General features: G+C 50.3%; 2 protein-coding genes across 4 annotated transcripts in view; one reads left to right on the top strand and one right to left on the bottom strand.

The window, feature by feature from the left end:
* The window catches only part of ACBD6 (acyl-CoA binding domain containing 6), an 88181-nt gene extending 72620 nt beyond the window's left edge, over positions 1-15561 (top strand). The window contains exons 7-8 of the mRNA XM_071751373.1: positions 11489-11519; positions 14986-15561. Of these exons, the coding sequence (XP_071607474.1) occupies positions 11489-11519; positions 14986-15140 (186 nt within the window). The 3' untranslated portion in view covers positions 15141-15561. The remainder of the gene's footprint in view (positions 1-11488; positions 11520-14985) is intronic.
* Positions 15562-18033: 2472 nt separating this feature from the next.
* The window catches only part of LHX4 (LIM homeobox 4), a 14271-nt gene continuing 8161 nt past the window's right edge, over positions 18034-24143 (bottom strand). For 2 of the 3 annotated variants that reach the window (XM_071751372.1, XM_071751371.1), the window contains 4 exons: positions 20998-21200; positions 20652-20806; positions 19625-19796; positions 18034-19535 (listed from right to left, as the gene is read on the bottom strand). In XM_071751372.1, coding sequence (XP_071607473.1) covers positions 19138-19535; positions 19625-19796; positions 20652-20806; positions 20998-21200 — 928 coding nt within the window. In that variant the 3' untranslated portion in view covers positions 18034-19137. Of the gene's footprint in view, positions 19539-19624; positions 19797-20651; positions 20807-20997; positions 21201-24143 lie in introns of all 3 variants that reach the window. The other variant, XM_071751370.1, reaches the window with a different exon arrangement.

The raw sequence follows: 24143 nt of genomic DNA, 5'->3' as shown, positions 1-24143 counted from the left end.
TTTCCAGTCCTGGGCTCCACCTCTGGTATGCAGCTTATGTTTGTCATATTAAATACTCCTGGGGAATCTGAAGCCTTATGCACACAAGTGCCTCTTGCCAAGTCTCTCTGGTCCTCCTATAAATAAGTAAATAAAGCGTGTAATTACAGGTTCTCACAAAACCAGAAAACCCCAACTCTCAGACCAAATTTGCTGGAGAATGACCAGCACTGCTGAACTTTTGGGAATCCCAGGCTGATCCACAAGAAGCATCATCTCATCTCTTTCTTGCTTGCCTGTTTGTTTCACCAGAACTGATCTGAAGTGGTGTGGGCCAGCTGAGCAGCTTGGTGCTGGCAGGGACCAAATCCAGCAAGCAGGACCAACCCTACTGAGTCGCTCTGGTGAAACAGCACAGAATACAGTCTCTTACATGCAATATATTAAACCTTGACATACTGCATTACTTAAGAGGTCTCAGGGAAAATTAAAACCCTTTTGACTGGGTTTTGCAATGCAGGGAAAATTTTAGTGACATTTAAAAGGTTTCTCTTGTGTTCCTCTAATGGGATAAATAAAAAAAGGCTTGTTTTAGGCCAGCAAATGGGGGGACAATCCAATTTCCCTGATTCCATCAAGACACTCTTAAAGCATTAGCTTGTGCAGTTTAAAAAAAAAACCATAACAGACTGACCCCTCTGCCTGATGGCTTTGAAAAGTGTCCTGATGTGGAGGTATTTATCCTACACAACATGCTTTACCTAGGCACTCCAGCAGTGCTCCTAAATATACTCCTTTGTTATTAAACTGTTTAGGAGGACAGCATGCACAGGAGGAAACCCAAACACGAGTTTATTATTTAGTGCAGCAATCCACACTGAGGCTGTGCTCAGAGACTAATGCATGATGACGTGCTCTTTGAATTTGGTAGCTGGAAGAGAAAAAGAATGGCATTAATTAGGAACATTTCTGAGGAAAGAGTGAAACCCAGCATGCCCTTAACTTTACGATTTTAAGCATTGTTTCAGCTCAAAATAAAGATTCCCCCGTGGAATGTTACATTTGCAGTTTGTCAGAAAGATTAATGTATCAACACTTACTTCAGAGGGGGCTCTGGGGATGGATAATGGGAGATGCAAAGCCTTTCACCTCGAGGTCACTGGTTCAGCTCTGCCCCACGTTGATCGCCACAACCTGTACCTGCCATCTGCTCTTCCCCAGCTCCCCTCCCAGTGCCAAATGGACTGGTCCCAATTCTGGGTGCTGGGGACAGATGTCTGGGTCCCAGCAGGCTCCCTGGGCTGTGTTAGTAGGAACTGGGATGGAACTGCTGGGTCCCAGATGAGAGGGTAGCCCCAGCCCCAGCCTTTGCCTCGGACCGAGCACCACCGGAGAACTTGACCTTCGGCCGTGGTTCCACTGCCTGTGAATGGCCAACCCATCACTCCTGCCCTCTGCAGAATAACTCATTCAAAAAGCAGGACATCCCCAAACATAAATCTGTCTCCTACAAAGTTGGCCACGGTTTTCCCTGGTTGCCTCCAGCTCCTTCTGAATTTCATTAGGAACACCTCTATTATACAGCACAAGGAGGGAGCAAGCACTGCCTGTAGACTTAGAAAGAGCCATTTAAAGTGAAGATCAATCTTGCATCTCACTAAATAAGTAATGACAGACCAAACTGCAAGTACTTAGTTCAGCTTTATTTTAATAGCACTGTGGCTCCATCGAGAAATCCCAGTTACTGGTATAGTTTGATGTCCCGAGCCAGTTTTCTCCAGGAAATTTTTCCTTTTTTATTTTAGTATTGGCACTTTATTAATAGCTGTGACTAAGCAGTACCAATAAACCTTTTTCCTCTCTATTTATTTCTCCTTTCTTCCATCAGGGAGCAGTCCCAACAGTCATAGAGTGAGAGTGGAGTTTTCAGAGTCTAATATGTAGCTGTACTTGGTGGCAAGATGGTCAAATGAAAGAGCAGATTCATACTTTATAAAATGTAAAAATGGTGAATCAACTACTGATACCATTCATGGAGGCTGCTAAAAGGCTGCTGGATACCACAAAAACAGCAGCCCTTGGAGGTGATGAGATGGGAGCTTCTTAAGTTGACACATGCAGTCAGCTTCTCCCTGGCAGTGGTCCACTTCAGGGCAGGAACACGCCAGCCAGGGCACTGCTGTAGCCTGTGCAGTGATGGTTTCTCTGCTTTCTTTTGGATTTCTTTATCTCTAATGGTCACTTGGCTGTTGGCTGTGAAAGGACACTGTAAGAGGAGGACATCCTGAACTGCAGAGTGGCAGCTCTGAGGCTGTTAGAGCTGACAATTAGAAGTGCAACCTCTCCTTGGCCACCCAGGGCTGTGGGTTCAAATTTCCATAGGATAAGAGGTTATTTCCAAAGTCCTGAATCTCTTCATATAAATACAAGCCAGCCTTTGCCTCTAAGTCAGAAAGGGCTCAGGTGAAGTGAGCAGTGGCAGAAACCCTCTCAGCGCCCGCTGCTTCCCACCCAACCTGCTAAATTTAGCCGCCTAATCAAGCTTCCTCCTCTCTCCTTAATCAGGTGGAGCAAGTGGCCTCTCTACTTGCTGGCTGGCACTGGCTCTGATGCTGCTGACAACTTTTCGTGGCCCTGGGCAGTGGCTGGGGGAGCCATATGCAGGGCAGCAGCGTGTCTGAGTGCTGCCACTTAATCTCCCTGCTCCCGGCCACACGTGCTGCCCCGAGATCCGACAGCCGGTCCCGCGTGGGCACGGGGCCAGCAGTGACTTTACAGGCTTTGTGGCAGAGATTATTTAAAGGAGATTAACCCTTCTAAACCCCTTAGATTTTAATTATTTCTGTATGTATTTATAAAACCTGCAGTCTGCTGGTTCCAGGGCACAACTGCCCCAGTCCCCATCCTTAACCTGGATTCGTGGACGTACAACACGGCCATATTACAGGACAGGGGCTTGACAGGACAGGGATCATTTGACTTATTTATTTATTGCCATTCTGGAACAATTCACATCTGGGATGAAAATGAAACATTATGGTTTCAAATTGTAAAAGGAGCTAATGATTCAAATGACTTTAAAATACTAGCACCAGCACTGCATTAATTGAATTGTTTGAGTCGTCGATGCAGCATCTCTCGTTAATTGTTTGGGTTAAGGCAGCTCAGTCATTAATGCACACTGATTCCTCCCACTGCCTCTGGTGGGAACATGAAGCACCTTGTGTCTCTCTGAAGACAGGGCTCTCTGTAGGGTTGATGTCTTGGCAGACAGGAGGGGGAAGGCCTGTTTCTTCCACTCAGTCTCCTAGCAAGTGTTTTTTTAATGAGTATTATTGCTGTGAAATGATTCTGTCTGGGAAAGTGTCATTTCTAGCAGGTACTGTTAAAAGGAAAGAAAAAGGTGTGCACCTCCATCCTTTCATGCTGTCGCTCCTGTTTGTTAGTGCTGGGCTAATTGGTCTTGCAGAATTAAGGAGTGGTGGAGGCAATTTTTCTACTCTGCATGTGAGCTGTAAAATCCTAAGGAAACTGGAAATGCCTTCTTTCTGTGTCACAGAATCTTGGAGGTGGGAGAAACAGTTAAAGAGTTGATAGCCTTTCCCATGGAGGCAGTTGATCAGACATACTCCAGAGACCACCTCTCAATACAGGTTACAGTCCTGGCATGAGTGCTTTAGCCCTATTCATGCATGTTCTAGGATTGCCACTGAAAAATGTCAATATTTACATGTGTGTCTGCCTGTTTTGTAAATGAAATCATAAAAATTGGCTGATAGAGAGAAACAAAACCCACAGCATTAGGGACCCCAGTGATCTGAGAAAAAAAAAAAAAAAAAAAAAAAAAAAACAAAAAACCAAGAGATCAGTTTGAATACATTTCTTCAAATCAGATTATTTTTATTTGTTTTTGTCTCCCAAACAAGGAAATAAATGTAGACAGTGTCAAGGAGTCCATAAATAAAAGAAATTTTGTTCTTGGCAATTCTCTTTAATATGCACACATGGTCCTGCTTCTCTAGTAGTGAACATTTGACCAGTAGCAATTAATTTCTTATCACAGTCTTTCTATGAGGTAAGAAAACATTAGTGTCTCCATTAGGAGGAGGAGAACAGGAGCTCTCTGAGAGCAAAGAAGCCAGGCTTCTCTCCCCTGCCCTGTGCTTTGCCAAGAACTGCTGGGTGAAGTGGGCATTGCAGCCGTGCCCCTTCTGGATGCTCCTCTGCAGGCAGATCTGTCCTCCTGAACAAATTATAGGCTGGGAAAACGTTCAATATCTGCATATTTCAGAATAAATATCGTTAAGCTAATTAATTTTCAACCGCTTATTCCAAAGGACACTGTGTTTCCTTTAACGGCAGGTGGTAAAATAGAGAAGAAAACAGAAAATTAAGGTCCCCAGTATACGTGTCTTCTGTCCAGGAAGGATGGAAAGAGGGCTGCTTTCAGAACCAGCCATACAGAAAATAATGTGTGATCGTGTGGCACGTGGACGATTAGGCAAAGCATCCCAAAGGTTAATAAATCTTTTCTCATTCCAATGGGTAGGGTCTTGAGATGAGGGTGCTGGAGCTGTGTCTTCATCCCCACGCTGAGGAGGGGGAGCAAGGAAGCAAAGGGTTAAATTTTGGGGCTGTAGAAGCAGATTGTGTTTTCCTTCTATGATGTGGGCTGACAAGACATCAGTATTCTATTCATCTGTTGGGAATTAGGCTGTTAATCCAATCAATGACTCTTGAGCGAGCTGCAGCCTGCCTCCCCACCGGGGAACAATCGGATCAGACGGGAGATTGTTTAAGAGCACAGTGCGGTCCCGGTGTCAGGTGGAATTTCCAAGCGTTCCCTAGTGAATTGGGGATGGGAAAGCTGTCTCAGCCCATTTATCCTGCCCCTTAAATAACCAGGTATCTGCCTCAGCCCTGCTGAAGTGGTAAAGCAGTACAAGAGCTACTAACTTCTACGGGAGGAGGGGGCAGGGAAGCACCCGACAAGAGGCGTTTCAGCATCTTGCCCGCAGCAATGTTGTCCTGTTTGCAGCCTGGGTTTGTTCCCGGGGTTGTGTTGGAGGCCAGCTCAGTGACTCTGTGTCAATTCTCTGGCTCTTAAACACATTTTTGATCGCTGGGCTGTGGAGCTTCCTTGCAGCTTTTATATTGCAGGGATACACTTGTTTGGTGACCAGAAAGATGCCTGATGCTGAGAGTAACAAGCAGCAGCAAATATTCTTTGGAGCAGCCTATAAATACGTGTGTACAAATACACACCTCTGCTCAGGGTGTGGGTCTCTGCTCAGGGTGTGGGTCTCTGCTCAGGGTCTACAAAGTGGGATGAAAATGCACAATAGGAAAATAGCCTTGAGAGTTTCGGGGATGCTGCTGCGTGAACTCATTTCATTCAGAAATGAGTTTGTCCCACAATTAAAAGACAGCCACATCCACCGTGGGGTATTGAGAGTTTGTATCTGTGCCAGCAGCACTGCATGCTGGTGATAGTAGATGTGATAAATCCCATTGAAATTGCACTTGGAAGTTTAGGTACACCAGCAGTTAGAAACGAGGGCGATGAGGGATTAGCGTGGCCCTGGCACGCTGAACTCCTCCGTCCGGCAGCCTTTGGGTGCATTAGCAGATGCAGGCTTTGGGAGGGCAGGTCCTGGGCATTTTATCCATTTCATACCCTCGGCTTCTCCAGATGAGTGCACCTGAATGAGCAGGAGGAGTATAAGCTCAGGCAGCAAGGATGAATAGGGAGGTCCCCAGACAGAAAGATCCCCAGCTCGGAGGCTTGGCTTTAAAGGGCTTCAGCATCCTCCTTCCCTTGATCATCATTTTGATTCAAACAAAAGCTAATGCAATTTTCTTTGCCTTTCAGTAGCAGATTGTGCTGTAAGGGTCCATGCCATTAGAAATGTAATAATTGCTTCTCTATGCAGATCTAATTTATCCGTGAGGCACTTAGAAGATAGACCAAATGATAGTCTGGCAGTAGGCTCTGGAGAAAGGCCCAAGACGTGATGATAAAGGTCTGTCTAGCACCTTCCATCCTTACAGATATCTGCCCAGCACAGGGCAAGAAAACATCTGAGTGGGAGGGAGGGACAGAGGAGAGAACACTTGGAGAGGGACAGCTTGATAAGAGAGGGGTCCCTGCCAAGCCTGCCTATATGCAAGGGAGGTGGAAGAACTTATTGAAAAACGAAGCTTATGGGATGTTCAAGCCTTGCACTTGTTGGCTTGGGCTATTTGCAATCCCCAGAGAAGAGCAGCTCATGACCATTGAGGTTGCTCTGTATCCTTTGTCCCATAGTGCTGGTCCTCAGGTAGTGCCTGAGCTGCTGCCTTCATGCTGGCACCAAGGATGCACATCGTGTCTCACAAGAGTCTAGGACAGCAGGTGAAGGTGAGCCCTCACAAGTATGTTCTGCTTCAGCAAAGTCAAAGGCTGAAAAATAGGGAGAAAACATAAAGGTCTGCTTCATTTTCCTAGGATCTGTGGATAAAGCTGATAGATGGTCTTGTTTCTCAAACTGCACTGCCTCTGGTGTTGTTTAAGGCTCCAATTAAAATGAAAAGTGTAGGTGCAGGTGGGAGCACACTGGGCTCAGGTAGGGATTGTAAAAGAACAGGATCCAATTCCCACTAAACTGTCTTCTCTGTGCCAGCATTTGCAGACACAGCCATCCACTCACCCATCTGCAGGGACTGGACAGACATGCACTGTAGGTGTATTTGTGTACACATCCAAACCTAGGATGCTGTGTGAAAAAGCAGCAAGTGGATGAAAATAAAGGCTGTCTTGAGGCTATCCACTGAGTTATCTGGGGGAGCTTGGACTGGTTATATTAACCCACACTGCCTGGTTTTAGGTATTGGTGGTATTAGCATGTAAATACTGGTCTGCTTTTAGCTGCAGTCTCACCCTCAGTCATCCTGGGGATAAAATTTCTGAGAGAGAAAAAGAAGATGATGAGCTTAAAGTAAATTGTTGGGAAATTGAAGTCTAAAGTGGAAACAAATGAGAAATAAAACCCTTTTTAAAAGTGGAGGGAAGTATTTTCTTGCTATTTTTCATCTCCCTGGCTTGAGTGAGTGTGTGTCGTGAGGCTGCAGAGATTTATATTCACAGCTTCTAAGCACTGGTGCTTGTTCAGAAGCTGTATTATTCTAACCCTTTTTATTCACTCACCTTCTAAAGATGTAGTGTAAATATTTATCTTCTCTCAGGGCTATCCATGCTGCTCAGGACCCAGTGCAGTTAAACACTCTTATCACCTCATCAGTCTTATCTCATGAGATCCCTGCCAACATTTGGAGGCTGTCAGTGGTAACAAGCATTCACCTTCGGAGGTGCCACAGATTAGCAGAAAGAATACCTTAAAATAAAGACCTCGTGTGTTAGAATTTAGGGTATGTTTTCTGTCTTGCTTTTCACACTGGCTGTGTCTGAGCTGAGCTTGGAGATGGAATTGAAGGCACAGAGATGAGGTCTCGCTGTGGACCAGAGCTCGAGGGGGCGTGGGGGTCCCTTACAAACCCTTGCAGCTGGTATGAAGGGTTGTCCAGCCCCAGCTTCATCACCAATATGGGCTTTAGTTGGACCAAAGATCACCCAGGTAACCAGCTTGGGATTGTTTCTCCTTTTTCTGTACTTGTGCTAAATAAAACATGAGAGGTGAAGGAAGAGACAGTGCCTCCCTTAGGGCCAGCTTTGCGCTCGCAGAGGTTTCTGAATGCAGCTTGGAGAATGATTGAGGCAGGTCAGGAAGATCAGTGTTGATCTAAGACTGTTTTAAAAACTACAGAAATTCCCAAGGAATGAACATGGGATGGCAACGTGGACATAATCCTATCACTTTTAAGACAAAACTGACGTGCAGGAGCCATAGTACCACTTAACGGATAAGACAGTTGGTCCATCTGCGCTCCGTCCGTCTTCTCTCATTTCTCTTGCTTAAATTTCTCAGGAGCAGAACAAAATCCTGTTATCCAATAAGTTACCCACTGGTAGTTGGATTTTCATTGAGTGACATCTGTCACAAACCGTGGACGTAGGAGGTATGAATGATTTTGTAGCATCTTTGTTGTGATGGGTTTCGCCGAGGTGGACGTTTGGTTTTAGTTTGGAAGTTTTTGGAAATGCTCTCATCTCCCTGACAGCCACGCAGCTTGGCTGTTATTCTGCTGTGGCCAGATGTGCCAGGAGGCTGTAAAAGGCCCCCGGGATGGCATGTGGCATTAGGAGGCAAGTGGAAAGCTTGGAATGGATCTGTTGTTGGTCAGTAGCTCCCATGTGGGGGATGGAGTGTTCTCATGTTTGCGTGTGGAATGGCCTCTCCTTCCTTCACCAATCACCTCTTTTTTAACCTGTGGCATTGACTTGATTCCAGCTAATACATGATGATTAAAAGGCATCCTGGCACTGAGCAGAGCTTGACCTTGGCCCCAGAGCTGCCCATCTCTTCTTTTGTGTTCCCTGATAATCAGCTCCCCTACTTAACACCTCCTCATTGTGCTCCTGTCATGCTATGGAAGGAAGCATGGGGAAAAAAAAAATCTCTAATTTCTCTTAAATTGCCTTAGCACAGGAGTGATAAAGCACTGTGATTGCCTAACTTTCCATAGGTACAGTTTGGAAATAGCTGGTTACAGTCTTCAGGTTTTTATGTTATCAAATGATTGGTTTCAGTGGGTATCGATGGACTCTGGGTCTTGTTGTACCTGCAGCTCTGTGTGATTTACAGCGTTGTAATCTGAAAGCTAAATTGGAGAGGGAAGAAGCAAACAATCATGACAAACATCCCCCTCCAACTCAGTGCTTTGCATGAAATAAACCAACAAAAATTGTGATGGATTTCAGCAGAGAAAAATTAGCTTCTCCTGCCTGCAAGCAAGGTGAGCAAAACACCAGCAACTCCCTGTTCCTCAGGGAACATTTGCTGGTGCTCTGGGCAGGGTGCAGCTTTCTGCCACATGCTGGGAGTTACCCCTTGCATCAAGGCTAGCTGCAATTCATCTTAATCCCACTTCTGAGCTGGTTGTTTCATTGGGAAACAAACATTTCCAATGCCCAGGAGGCAGTATTCACCTCACAGAGTTTCCACCTTGGGATCTGTAATCCTCACTGTCACAGCTCATCTGTGATGAGTCTCCAGGTGTGACCGTGCTGCACCGCAGGCTCAGTGGTGCTGTACTGGGGGGCACGTTGGGCTCCCATTAGCCACGGGGCTCCAAACAGCCAAATCAAAGAGGGCTTGAGATCAGCAGCTTTCAGAGGGCATTTCAAGGCCCTTACTGAGTGACCCACACGAGAGCTTTTTTTCCATTTACCTGGATTAAAAATTGTCACAGAGAAAATGCAAGCAAATAAGCGTAGCATCTGAGAAATGTAACAAATAGCATTTGGCCATCCGTCAGGCTCTGGGGAGGGGGAAAATCCCCAGTGTAAATAAAGTGTAAACAGTGTTTGCATAACGTGGGATTAATAGTTCTGATTTAAAATCATAGTGGGATTAAAGAGACACGTTTCATATGCTGGGACTTGCTTTCTCTTCTTAGCGCAGTAAATGCCAGAAAATACATGTGAGAGAAATGAAAATCCTCACTGGGCTGAAACCTGCTGCTGAACCAGCAGAGCTTTACACAGGCCTTTGGAAAAGGAGCAAAAGGCTGTAGTATTCCTGGAGCAGACCTCCTGTCATGGTAGGGATTGGAAGGTACTGCTGGAGATCATTGAGTCCAGCCCCCCTGCCAAAGCAGGTATCTTATGAGGAGTTTTGAGGCAAAGCATTCCCATGGAATGCTGGCTCCCATCCCCCAGTCTGCAGACAACTCACACATGTGAAACACTTTCCAATAACTCATTCCTAGCACTCCTGCCTTTTCTGCCCAGCCCTTCTCCCTCTTTTGTTGAGGTCCTGTCATTACTCCAAGCTGCTTAAAAACCACGTGGGGGCTCTGGCTCTGATCAGATCCCTTATTAGTGGGGGATAATCAATGGATGCAGTCCCTGGTACCCTCCATTGTTTGGTGTGCAGCATCTTCTCATGACACCCCTCTGCACTGCACTCCCCATTAGCTGGGCAGAAAGAGGCTTCTGACATGAGGCACCTCCAAATGTTGGCCATGGGTGGGGCACAGCAGCTCATGGAAGGGCAAATATCCCCCATCATATTTTCCCCAGCAAAGATGTGGAATGGATGTTCAGGCAGCAAATGCCTGCTCCATCTGGTTTTTCTCTTTTGCCTTTGTTGGCCCCCATGCTTGTTGTGTTGGTGCAGTGTCCCAGAGCAAAGTGTGGCACCTTCCACCACGTAACACAAGTCCTCCCTCGTGCCTCAGCTGAACAGGGCTACTAACAAACAAGCTGGGAAACCAGACTTCCCAAAATAACCATGGGTGGGACTCCTACCTGTGTTCCTGTTCTTCTTTTCCCTGTCGCCTGCTCCAGAATCCACAGCAGGCTGTGGAATTTGCACCTTAATCCCGAAGATGATGGTAATTAAAAACTTAAGTCTCCATAAAGAGATGCAAATAAATTAAGGAGGCAAAGGCCTGCATTAGAGGCTAATCCTTGTGGGGCAGTGAAAGCCAAGGGGCTGGTAATTCTTTCCTTCTGTTATTTCACCTGTCCCTGTGGCAGGATGAGGTTGTGGCACGATGTGGTGCTGGGATGTGCTACACAGCCACCAACTGCTCACCAGCAAAGCCCTGCCAATGCTTGCCAAGACTGGGGAGGGGTTGTGCTTCCCAAACCATTGGAGATAATGCATTGGCATGTGTGTTAGCTGGAAGAGGGACCTCTGTGCCCGTGTCTTCAAGGCATACAGTTTGCTTTGCCCTTACACTGCAGGTGTTTCACAAGGTTGAGTTCAGCAGCCAGCTCATTCCCTAGTGCTCTGCATAGCCCTTTGCTCACCCTCTTACTGCCAGGATACCAGCAGCCAGCAGAAATTACTTGGCTTTAGGTCTGCCTTTGTCCAGACCTGAATCTAAAGAGCAAGGAGCTAAGATTTATTCAGCTGGAAGAAAAGTGGGATTTTTTTTTTTCCCCCAGTGTTCTCCCTTGTCTTGTAGAGTGCAGTGTGCTGAGCTGTGCCAGCATCCTGCTGCTCTATCCTTCTCTCAAGTACCTGGCCAAGGCTAGGCTTGCACAGAAGCATCTTGCACTAAAGCATCAGGATCAGTGAGGGTCCCAAAATAAGACTGCAGGGCTGAAATCCTTCATTTTTATGGGCTGGAAGTGATAATGCTGTGAACTGAATTATACTCAGATTGTGACATGATCCACACACTGTTACAGGTGGATAGATACTGATTTTCCATCAATATGGATTGATGGTGGATGAAGATTCAAAGCTAAACTGCCAGGTAGCAGGGTGTCCTGAGCTGTTTATCCAGTCAATTAAAATACTACTGTGATTCAGCTTATTTATTTAAAACTGGGATTTTCTTGCATCCCCCACAGCGTTATCTATATCTCTAAAATTATGTCTCTGTACCTCTCTTTCAGGATGGGGAAGGCCAGACTGCACTTCATTATGGTAAGCTGCTCTTCACCTTGGTTTTTCCCTCTTAACAGGATATATTTGCAGCTGGAGTAAATGTTCTATGTACAAATTTCAGCAGAAATACCAGCAGGGAAGCTGGATTTGATTAACCAGCAGCTACCTCCAGTGGCACATCCTAGAGTGGTGTGAGTAGGAGCCCTGTGAGAAGCAGTGAGGAAGACTGCTGTCCTCCCTTCCTTCTCCTCTGCAAATCTCACCTTAAAGCCTTCCTTTTCCTCCAGTCCATGATGCACTTTCCACAGAGTTTGTCCCATGCACCTGTCTGTGTCTCCCAGATGGATTTGTGCTACCTGCAGACCCAGGGATGGCTCTGGTTGGAGGATGCTGAGTCCCTCAGCCATCTGGGGGTTGAGAGGAAGGTCAGGTTAAAGCAAGGTGGCCTTTTCCTCCACATGTCCTAGTGAGAAACTTGTTCAATTGCAGCTGACAGAGCAGCAGCTTCTCTACTACCAAAGGCAGCAGAGTGAAGTTGCAGTTTGTGTCCCTCCCAGAATGACATGCTAATTAGATATGCAATTTTATAACAGTCTTTAATTGAAAGGTTGTTCTGTCTCCAAATGAGAAAAGTGGAGGCTAAAGTGACACAGGCAGTGCTGATGTGCAAGGAATAGGAAAAAGATATCCATTTAATCTTCATCATAATTTTTTTCCAAAATTAAGACGTACCCAGTTATTTTTTTGTACCCTCTTGGTGCCTGTCACTGTGTAATTAAGAGCATCCTTGTCATTCTGAAGTGTTTGTGCCTTTCCCTCTTATGAGCTCTCCACAAAGACATCAGCAGGATGGCAGAGTTGCTCTGCAGACTGCCAGGCCAAGGCTCCACATTTGGATCTGGATCTAAACTATCAGATTCCAGGGCACTTGAGCCGAGACTGCAATTACAATAATGTGTGATTTCTCCCCAGGTGATCTTTCCTGTAGGATACTTTATTTTTCAAATTCTTATAATTCTGTGCTGATCTGAGCAAATCTGTTGCTCGGTGCTGCTGTGTCACAGAGCACCAGCACTTGGTGCCACTTTGCCTCTTTCTCTGACCAGCTCATCGCACAAACAACCATAAATTATTTAATTAACATTATTTCAGAAATTATTTCTCTGATTGCCACAGCTCAGATGTTTCAGTATGGACATTTATACAGGGTTTCTTTCATTGATGTTTTAAGTGTTAAGGTTTTTTTCTTTACCTTGAGTATTATCCCAGCTCTCCTCCCTGTATGTCATCTTTGGGGAAGCCTCTCCTGGTTACTGGCACAAAAGTCCCTGACCCACCATTGCTGCTGGTCTGGTCATAAATCACCCTGATCTTGAAAACAGCTCATTAAATGAGTGAATGGTTTTGATTCAAGTGGCTATTGTCCTGAAACTGGAACTCACTGAAAAATGCCACTGATTGCAGCAGAGAGGAGCAAGAGCTGGTATGAAAATTGTCTCCGGTGGTGCCATTGCAGGGCCTCCCTTTTTCTTAGAGGCTGTTCAGGGAAGGGTTAAACCCCACGAGCCAGGCCAGTGAGACAGCCACTGCTTTTAGGGTGCCTCCACCCCTTTTTATGAGCAGCATGGCCTGACAGCTGTCCTTGTGGTGACAGCTCTCCTGATTACAGCCGGTGCGGAGCTGCATCCTGCCGTGGGTTATAAATCCTCCCTCTTCCGATTGGTGCCGACCCCGGGTTTAATCGGAGGTTAAGTGGAGGCCAGCACGGTCCAAAGGCACCAGCACAGACTGGGACCCACTGCCAGGCCCTGGAGAGGGGTCCAAGCATGGTCTCCCTGCTGAACAGCCTGTTAGTCTTCAGCTCCTCTCCATCCATCCATCCATCCCACCGGGAATACCGGAATCATTGCTGCTGCCTCTCCCAGAGGAAATCAAGGCTTCTCTGAGCTCTCGTGGCCACGTGGCCACAGGGTGGGCAGGCTCTGTATCCTCACGGGTGCTCTGGCTTCCCTGCAAAGCACCATCTGTTCAGCTCTGCGGTGGCAGGGCAGTGGGAGGGGATGCTGGAGGGAAAATAAATAATAAAAAAGAAAAAAAGAAGAAAAGAAAAAAAAAAAAGGAAATTCATCATCTGAACCCTGAGGATTAATGGAGTCGGAGGGCAAACTGCTCTGAATGGAAATTCATCTTCACCCGTGCTGGTGTCAGGGTTGCCTCTCCGGCCCTTGACAAATCAGGGGTCCCAGGGTGTGATAAATCCAGCAGCTGTGCTCATCCCTCGGGATGTCTCCAGCCCTGGCTGTGTCCACCAGTGCCTCATGACAAGGCAGCCACCTTCCCACCACCTCCCCATCCCCGGGAGCTGCCGCTGTAGCTTCCTTGGCACCCCTGGAAGTCAGCTTTCCACAGGGATGCTCTGGGACCTCAGCCTCACCCACTCCCCCACCTTCTTCCTCAGCAACCCCTTTTCCCCCCGTTTATTTTTTTTTTTTTAATCTTTTTCAGCGTTAGCTTGAACCACATCAAATTTATTTTAATTAAAAGTTGCTGCTTGTCCCTTTAGGTCAGCGGGAGGCTGTGTAGTAATGCAAAAGGTGTTCTTATTACTACACTTAATAGCAAAAAAAGAGGAGTTGATCAGTTAGAGTGTGAAATCACCTAACATACAATTATGCCAGGCTATCTTCAGGACAAGGAAGAGCTCTGGGCAAACTTGGTTCTATCTTGGCAGAGTAAACCTGGGTTGAGGAAATAGTTGGTAGTGGAGCTAAGGATGAGATATAACAGTGGAGTGTCTTAACTGGCTGTCCCTGGGCACGGGCACATCCCCCCAAGCCAGTGTTCAGGGAGAGGCCAGGCAGAAGCTAAAAACCACCTGAATTTGCTGTAGTGAGGGATGAAAGCTGGGAGAGAGGCAGTGCTGACAATGTCCTGTCTGGGACATGCTGCCTTCAGGGCCCTGGGTTGGCTCAGGGGGCAGGTGAAGGTCAGGGGTTTATAAGCATGTTAAAAATTACAAAACCACGATAAATTCTAGGTAGAAAAGCAGGCAGGGAAGGCGTTCCCAGGCCACCCTTTGGGGCTCTCTGAAGTGCTTGCAGTAGCACTGAGACTCTTCCCGGGGGTCTTTCTCCAGTCCTGGAGGCAAAGGAGCATTATCCAAGCTGCTCTGGGGCACCCTGGTTCTCCAGCCCCTGGTCTGAGGTCTCTGGAGCCATGGTTGCAGCAGTAGCACCTCATCAGAGCTGCTGACTTCTCAGTGCTTTCACTCTGGCTTTTCTCTTTCTTTTGCACTTTTACATCCAAAGGTAAGCGATACATTGAGTACCAAACACTGCCCTGAAAAATTATCTTCTCGGCCGGGCCAGGTGCTGAGGCAGCGATTCCTGCCTCTGGGACACAGGCGTGGGAAGTCGCCAGCTCCGGCGCAGCTCCGGGACCGCCCATTGCCGACACCTCGGCTCAGGATCCCCGCACCGACCTTTTCCTTCTCTCCCCCCCGCAGCCGCCGCCTGCGAGTTTCTGGATGTGGTGGAGCTGCTGCTGAAGTCAGGAGCTGACCCCACGCTGCGGGACCAGGAGGGCTGCCTGCCCGAGGAGGTGACAGACTGCAAAGCCATCACTTGTGCTCTGCAGCAGCACAGTGCTGGGAAGATCTGACAGGGACACAAGCTCCGGATCCCACCCTTCTCCTTCCCTGCTGCCCTCCTGAAGGGTTCCCCAAGGGCAGTTTGTAGAGCACAGGGTCTGAGTGGGCTCTCCAGCACGAGGGGCTGGCTGGCCAGTATGGGAACAGGGTTTTATGCATGCTGTCACATTTATAAGTATTTGTAGGGGGGCGGGAGAGAGGGAGGAGAGAGAGGGTCTGGAGAAGGATCCTGGTACTGTTCTGGTAAACACAAGTACTGCATTGGATGCCTGGCCAGAACAGCCTGTGCTGACCAGTTGGCTCCTCTCTGGGGAGGACTCTCTGAGCCAGGTGAGACCCTCATCTCTCTGGTTCAAATTGAGTTTTGGTTTGTTTGGGTTTTTTTCCCCTGGGTCCAAACAAAATGCTATAAATAAAAGCACAGTGTTGGGACAGAGTCTCTGAGTGTTTGTCTTGCAGGGAGTGGCTTTATTCCAGGCAATTTTGGGATGGGAGGCAGCTCAAGAGCTGTCGGAGCCCTTGGAAAGCTCTGCTCAAGCTCTTGTCCTGGGGAGAGAGGTTTCCAAAAGCTGGTGGGGTTGTACATCTGTCTGTCTGTCCCTCTAGCTCTCACCTAACATGTAAGACAAGTGCTTTATGGTTAACCAGCCTCTCCAAGCTGAGAGAACTTTCACCATGTCTCACAACCACTTTGCTAAATTAAAAGGCATTAAAATCCCCCTCTGTCAGCAGCTCCAGGTCCTCCTACTGTGTTCTGGCTGCTGGGGTGGCTTGTTCAGGCCTGGGGTTGTGTGTGGCAACAACGTAAACCTTCATTCACCTTATTGGACACTTCATGGTCCTCTAAGTTGCCCAAACGCCCAGAAAAACGGGAAATCTGTGGCAATACCTTGGGTCCCAAAGTGGGTGGGATGGGTGCCAGGCTTTCTGCATCCTGGTTGGGATCCCCACTGGCCTGTGCACAGCCTGGGGGAGTGCAGGACATCTCCATCACCGTGATGGGAAGCTGCTTGCCCTGGGGTCCTCTTTGCAGTGTGCATCTAGCCTTGGGGAAAACAGTGGGAACATTGGCTGGGCTGCAGGCAGATGTGGGGTTTGGTCCCTCACAGTGGTTGCAGCTCTTGGTGATGCTGATGGGAGTTTTGCTGAACTGGCTTGAAGGCTGCCAGCAGCTGAAGCACCAGCACAGCCTGGCTCATAGTGATGGGTTCAACATGGCTTGGGGCAAGATAACAAGCCCTTGTATTGACCAAGTCAACTTATTTCCCATTAACTTAATATTGGAGGGGTCTGATGGGCTGGGGAGCTGTGGTGGGGGTCTCCATAATTTTAAAACAAAAAGCTCCTTCAGGGTCTTTTCTGAAGTCTAAAAAAAAACCTGAGTCTGATGCTTGCTCTCTGTGCTCCTCCCAAAGAAACTGCCTGCCTAGCTGGAGCCAGGATGGCAAAAATAAAATATGTGCCTTGCATCTGTGGGTGGAGATGTGGTGGCATCAAGGTTAGGGACAAGTGAGGACACCCTTGTGCAGTGCTGTAACACACAGCTACTGTTTGGCGTGATGGGTAATAAAAAAAAAAAAAAAAAAAAAAAAAAAAAAAGCCTCTCTTAAAGCAGAGATGAAAAGCAGTAGCTGCTGTGTCTGTGCTTTCAGAGAGCACATTTGGGGCTGAGCACTCAGCCCTGGAGATGTTTATAGCACTTTAGGTCTGTTCATAAGGTTGGAGCCTTTCCAAAAATAAAATAAAAATTAAAAAAAAAAAACAAAAACAGGGAGGGGAGGCGAGGCAGGCGAAAAACAAACGCAAAGGCATATATTATTGTTTATAATCTGCTTTATTCAGCCAAACCTTTCCCCATCAGCCTTGCGGATTGCTGTTTAAATCCCTTGGTGCCTTTAACTACTGATACAGAAAGTGGTTAATGTGCATTCGAGCTAAGCTTGGCATCTACTTCAGGAAATAACTTTAATTGAGACGCATTAAATGTTAAAATGATTAAAACACAGGAAAAGCCAATGCACCAGTGCCCACGGAGGGGCCTGCCCCCACCCCTTGGCATGGCTTTTCCATCTCACCTTTGCCTGGCAGGTGCTGGGGTGGCACAGAGGGGTGATGGTGATGGCATCTTAGGGTGTCATGCAGCAGGAGTGGAAATGCCCACCCCAAACCCACCCACTTCCCCATCCCCCCCCAAAAAAAATTACCTGACAGGGCATGATGACCACTGTTACTTGTCCCCATCTGGGGATCCCAGCTCCTCCATCTGGAGAAGACTCGGGGGATCCCAACTCCAAGTAGATGACAGTGGGGAAGTAGAGGAAGAAATTCCCAAAGGCAGCAGGTGCTAACAAGCATCCCGAGTTTATTTGACATCGCTTCCCCCCCAGGAGGAGGGGTGACCATACACATCTCATGCCAACGCACAGAAGGCAGGGTACAAAAGCAACGCCCTGGGCCCAAATTCAGGGAAGTTTGGGGGTGGGGGGGAAGGGCATTCCTTCCCCAAAGACATGGCAATAAATAAGGTTTTATTCTGTGACTTTCCTTTTTATTGTTACCTTTTTGTGGTGGGTTTTTTTTTTCCTTTTCCCCAGGAAACAAGACTCTCACTTTCTGGAACTGTACAAAATTTACAGAGCAAAGGGAGGAGGCATTTGGCCTTGTCAAAGGGGGATGGAGAACATCCCGTTCCCCACCTCCCTGCCAGCCACCCCCAGGGCTTGGCACAAAGCAGCACCCAAGGTGGTGGTGGGGAGTTATGTGAGTGCAACTGGGGCAATTCCTGAAGCACCAGTGTACCGTGAGGAGGGGGGGGGCAAGGAGGGACAGGGACATACCAGTGATGTGCTTCCTTTTGTGGGTTTGTTTTTTTTTTTCCACTTTTATGTTTTTTTCTCCCTTTTGAAGCCTCCGCAGGCTCTGCAGGGGGAAGATGGGCAGGTGGCTGGCACAAGCCTGGGGATGTGGGCTTTGAGGTGGGGGCTGGTGCTGGGTGGGCCTGGCCAGGAGCAGACCCACGGGGCTCACAGGCTGTCCCAAAACCATCCCGATCCTCCCCAGCTGCCTGCACCTGTCCTCAGTCCCCTGGCACTGGAGATGAGTGGCCAATGCCAAGGGTCTTGCCCCACCATCCTCCCTGGTCCCCAGCAAGCAGGTGCTTCTTCACCCGACAAAATGCCCTTTTTCCCCTTTGGTTTTTGGGGAAGTTTTTCAACACTTTCATCAGAGTAAACGCTTCCCTTTTCTCCCACTCACCTTTCCCCAGCACTTGTGGGTGTTTCTTTCCATATGCCAGCCCCCAGCGCCCTGGCCGGCCTCACCGCAGCCCAGCTTGGCCATCACCCACCTCGGGCTGCAGGCTTAGTTTGGTTGTTTTTTCTTTTTTAATTCCTCCCCACTGCACGACCGAGGCCAAACCCGCAGGCCCTCCTGCACCCCCGGATATAAATCCCTGCAGCCAGCTCCGCTCCCACCGCACCCGGAGAGGGCAGAGTGGTCCCCAGGCAGCGGGCAACGGCCCCGGCCACAATAAAATAAACCCTTCTACAATATAGACTTTTCTTTCCGCTGAGGCTCCGGGCAGCGCCGAGTAGCGTTTCAACTCCGTATCGAAAAATAATTCTTGAAAACAGCGGTGCTCGGCAGGAGCGGTGCGGGGCCGGCGCGGGGGCCGGGACAGGCGCTGCCATCCCTGATTGTCCTTCCCTCCTGCTGTCGCTGTCACCCCGCCGTGTCCCAGCCCCGCGCAAGGGTCCTCGCCCAGCATCCCGCGCCCTGACGCCGCTCTTGTGCTTACACCCAAAGGCATCCGTGCCCCCCACCCCAGGCACAGCCACCCCCGATGCCACCACTTGCCCCCCCGCCCCGTGCCTCCCTCCAGCCCTCCGGGACCGATTCCCATCGGAAATCCCGGGAGGATCGACTGCCGGTGGGTGCCCCCGGTGCTGCGCTTGTGGGCTGGGGCGAGGGGGAACGAGGGGGGGGTGTCAGGGCGGGGGCAAGCGTCGCTTAGAAAGGGGGGTGATCCATGTCGTCCAGCCAAGAGGCCGGGCTGGTGGGAAAGTCTGGGTACCCGACGCTGCTCCCGGTGGAGATGTCGGAGGTGGGCCCCCCCCCAGCCATGGCCCGCAGCGTCTGACTCACCCCCTGCCCCCCGTGGGCCACCAGCCCCAGGCTGCCGTCCATGGCGTAGTCCAGCCCGTTGAGCAAGGGGGGGTGGGCCGGCAGGGAAGAGATGGAGGAGGGCGACTGGGGGAGGCCGTAGGGGCTGCCGTCCCGCAAGTCCTGGTATGACTGTCCCGTCCCCTCCATGGAGAAGCTGCCGTTCAGCAACTGTCCGCCCGCCACGTCCCCCACCGTGCCGTAAACCCTGTTGGTGTGGCCGAGGTCGGAGAGGATCTGGTCGTCTGCTAGGGAGAAGGGGGAGAGCAGAGCGGGGAGGTCAGCACAGGGGGAATACCCCCAGACCCCGGCCTCGCGACGGTCCCCTCCTCACCTCGGAAGCTGAGCTCGCTGTCGCTGACGCCGCAGTCTTCGGCCGAGCTCTCCTTCTCCAGTTTGCTCCCCCCGCGGCTCCGCTTGACGCTCTTGTAGAACTGTCCCCAGCGGTGCCGCCCCGCGTCCTTCTTCAGCCGCTTCTCCTTGGCCCGGCGGTTCTGGAACCACACCTGGGGAGAGATGAAGACGCCGATGGGGCACCCTGCACGCCAGCACCTCTGCCGCCCAGCACACCAGCAACCCTGCAAGCCAACATCCTGGCACCCCTAACACCCCAGCACACCGCACCCCTGTGCCCCTGCCACCCAGCACCCTGCAGCCCCACATGACAGCAGCCTGGCACCCCAACACCCAGGCACTTCAGGCACCCATCAGGCCGGCAGCCTGGTGCACCAGCACTGCTGCCCTGCAACGCTGCAGTCCAGCAACCCAGCAGCCCAGTACAGATACAGCCCCAACCCCTGCACCCCAGCACCCTGCAGTTCACGTCCCATGCACCCTGCAACCCAGCTGCCTTGCATCCATGACACACCAATAACCCTGGCATCTCTCTACCCACTGCAACCCATCACTCCTGCAGCCCCCATAACCCAGGATCCTGACATCCCTGCGCCCCAGGGGTCCCCCACGTCCCCCTCCTCCAGGTCAGGGACACCCCTGCGCCCCAGGGGTCCCCCACGCCCCCTTCCTCCAGGTCAGGGACACCCCTGCGCCCCAGGGGTCCCCCACGTCCCCCCTTCTCCAGGTCAGGGACACCCCTGCGCCCCAGGGGTCCCCCACGTCCCCCCTCCTCCAGGTCAGGGACACCCCTGCGCCCCAGGGGTCCCCCACGTCCCCCCTCCTCCAGGTCAGGGACACCCCTGCGCCCCAGGGGTCCCCCACGTTCCCCCTCCTCCAGGTCAGGGACACCCCTGCGCCCCAGGGGTCCCCCACGTCCCCCCTCCTCCAGGTCAGGGACACCCTTGTACCCCAGGGGTCCCCCTCCTCCAGGGGCAGGGTGGAGAGGGGCATTTGCATGGCCTTACCTGCACCACCCGCATGTCGAGCCCGGTCTCAGAGGAGAGCTGCTCCCGCACGTGTCGGGCGGGCTTGGGGGAGTTTTTGTAGGCGTTCTTCAGCGTCTCCAGCTGCTTGGCCGTGATGGTGGTGCGGGGCCGCTTAGCGCCCGCCTCAGAGTCATCTGCAAGAGAAGGAACCGGAGCCAGCCCCGACCTCAGCAGAGTGAGCAACCCCAAACCAGCAGCCCACGGCGGGGGGACAAAGCTCACCGAAACCGGCTGCCCCACAGTGACCTCTTTCCGGAGGTGACACCACCCATGGCTATCCCTCGGGGTGACATCCCCCCTCGCAGCCCCTTTTTGGGATGCCTACCGTTCTGCTTGGCCGTCTCGTAGTCCTCCTTGCAGACCAGCCGCCCGTCCTCCATCAGGTAGAACTCGTCCCCGGTGGCCAGCTGCCGGCTGCAGATGATGCAGGCGAAGCAGTGGAGGTGGTAGACGAAATCCTGGGCTTTGCGGACCACCTGGGTCGGGGGGATGCCCTGCTGGCATGCCGTGCATTTGGTCCCAAAACGCCTGCAAGGAGAAGCAGGTGACCCTAAGTCTTCCCCCCCCTCCCCAGCGAGGTGGGCTTTGGAGGAGATGGGGGTGGACCACGAGACAGGGTAGGGTTTCAACCAGCAATCAGCCTAATTACAGGTGACACTTCACACCACAGGGCTTCATCTTCTTCAGTCTGAAAGAGAGGACTAATGGAGCTGAGGAAGGTTTGATTTTAATGGTTCTTTTAACTAATGCTTATAGGCTGGATGATTTTCCCCTGGAAGGACAGTACATATTTCATCCATATTAATACCAAATAAATTAATTGCACCACCCCACTAGCGTGATGAATCCCAGATTAATTCAGAATGATGGGGCTCTAACACCCTAATGACAGCTCAGAGGGTATGTTGGGTGGGCCAGCTTGGGGTAGGCATGAGCCCAAGCCCAAGCAAGCCTGACAGCACGGTTGTAAGGAGCATGCAAGGCCCATGCAAGGAGTGTGGAAGCAGCATGCAATGAACACAAAAAATGGGTCAAGAAGTGTGAAAGGAGTGTGCAAGAAGGAGGCAAAAAGTGTGCAAGGAGCATGCAAGAAGTGTGGAACACCCAAGCATGGTGCATGGAGTGCTGAAGGAGCATGCACAGGGCTTGCAGGGAACATGTAAGAACAGAGCAACAAGTGCATAAGGAGCTTGCAAGGCAAACACAAAGAACATGCAGGACACGTGCAAGGAGCATGCAAGGCACACGGGTCTCCCCACAGCATCCCCCACAGCTCACAGGCTCTCTGGGTTACCCGTGGCTCCCGTGTGCACCCACGAGCTGGCTGAGACTGTGTGGATGCAGCCCAGGCTGTGACAACCCGAGTGGACACAGAGGCTGTCATCTGGACAACACCCAGTGGCAAGAGAATTAATGGCACAAGGACCACACATGCCACGAGGCAGTGGCAGTGCAGGCTGGAAGGAATAAGCAGGACATCCCACTGGTGCTCCCAGTGGTAGATGCCACAGGCTTTGGGACTGACGTGGAACCAACTTCCACTACAAGGGTTCTGCTGGGTGCCCCCTCAGCACTCCTAAGCAACCCAGCAGCAGGGTGCCAGGACCCTATGGAGCCACCTGGCCCTTGCAGCAAAGCTCTCAGGATAAATCCACCCCCCCATAATTTAAACAGCCCCTCACACTCCTAAGGATGCAGCCCAGAAGAACCCTGGAGCCTTCCAGCCTCCAGCCCCAAGGCCACGGGGGACAGATGGTGACACTGGGGGGTGCCCCAGAGGGTACAGCCACCCTGGGCACTTCTTGCTGCCTCCTCAAGGGATGAACATTCCCCACCTCACAAACAGGCATAATTACCCTTCCTGAGACCCTCAACTGCCCATACCATGGCCCCTGAAGCTGTCCCCAAGCCATGCAGGTGTCACCCAGGAATGGACATGAGTGGCACTGGTGCAATTTCATCAGCTTTCCAAAGCAGTGTTGGAAGCTTCCCAAAGGAGAAAAGGGAAATCTTTTTTTATTCCATTTTCTGGGCTTCTATCCTAAAGGGAGAGTCCCCAGACATCTGCTGGGGAGACCTCAGCTCTCCAGGAGTCAGCTGGGAGAGAGGGTGGGAGAGAGGGAGGGTAGGAGGCAGGGAGGGAGGGAATGGAATGGGAGGTGGACGGATAGGAGAGGGAAGGAGGGAGGCAGGGAGGGAATGGAGAGATGGAGCAAAAGATGAAGGGATGGAGGGTTGTGCAGAGGGAGGGGTAGGTCAGACAGACAGGCAACTCTTTTCTGTGCCCAAGGCTGAGATGATGCACACTCTGCAGCCCCATCCTGCCAGACAAAACGAAACAAAACAAAACAAAACAAAAAACACAAACTGAAAACAAAAAAACAAACAAACCCAAAAAACCAACCAAACAAAAAAACCCACACCAACCAGCCAAAAAACCCAAGCAAGAAGCAAGCAAACAAACAAAACCTAAAAAAAACCACCAACCAACCAACAAAAAAAAAAACAACAAAACAAACAAAAAAAAACCCACAAAAACAAAATGAGCAAACTATCAAAACCATTTTAACACCCATTCGCAGCACCCTGGGGTATTCCCACACTACCTGGAGATGGCCAGAGACAGAACAGAAGGAATCAAGACCTGTGATTTAGAGGAGGGGAAAAATAAAGTCGAAAACAAAAAAATCTGACTTTTCAGAAGTGGCTCCTGAATTGCAAACCTAGCTCTGCAAGGCCCCTCGCTTCCTCCACAGGTTGCCTGCCCCAAAATCAATGAGCAGTTGAAACAAAGGTGAGGAGAGAGCCTGAGTGAGCTCCAAGATGCTATTGATTGGCACCAAAATAATCCAGGCAGGACCTCATCTAAGAAAGTCGCTGATCTTTCAACTCTAATTAACATTGATTACCCGCACCTTTCGGGCTACTATTTAAATGACTTGGAGATTAATAGGCTGGAAAATATCAGAAGTGAAGTGTTATTGCCCAGGCTGTGGCTGCTGTTTTGACTGCTGGAAGCTTCCCGGGTGGGAAGAAGAAGAAATTCAAGCTGGATTTTGTGCCCTGTTGCGACACAGGATGTGTAGGAGGCCTGAGAGCTTGGGGATGGGCGGGCAGGGAAAGTCCTGGCTGGGGATTAGCATGGGGTGTAATCGCCGTGGGTTGGTTTAGCCAGCCGGCAGTGGGCAGTAATGGGGACATTTGGCAAGGCCAAGGATTACGGCAGAGGGAAGCAGCCCCGGTCCCTGAAGTGTGGCAGGTCCTTTTCAGCCAAATCTCATCACCTGCACCTGCAAAAAGGCACCTGCTGGCCAGGATCCGTCCCTCCTCCCCACAGGAGGTGTAAAGCAGCATCCCCTTAGTCTTCACAGGCATTCAGCAGCCCCACTGCAACACCCTCTGCCATCCCAGGTTTCAGCAGCAGCCAGGGACGAGAGCATCCCTTCTGAAAAGTCCATTTTTAATGTGAAA

Source organism: Heliangelus exortis, chromosome 8 (genome assembly GCF_036169615.1).
Source record: "Heliangelus exortis chromosome 8, bHelExo1.hap1, whole genome shotgun sequence".
Lineage (NCBI taxonomy): Eukaryota > Metazoa > Chordata > Aves > Apodiformes > Trochilidae > Heliangelus > Heliangelus exortis.
The sequence above is the reverse complement of the archived record's forward strand: the minus strand, read 5'-3'. Positions and strand labels throughout refer to the sequence as shown.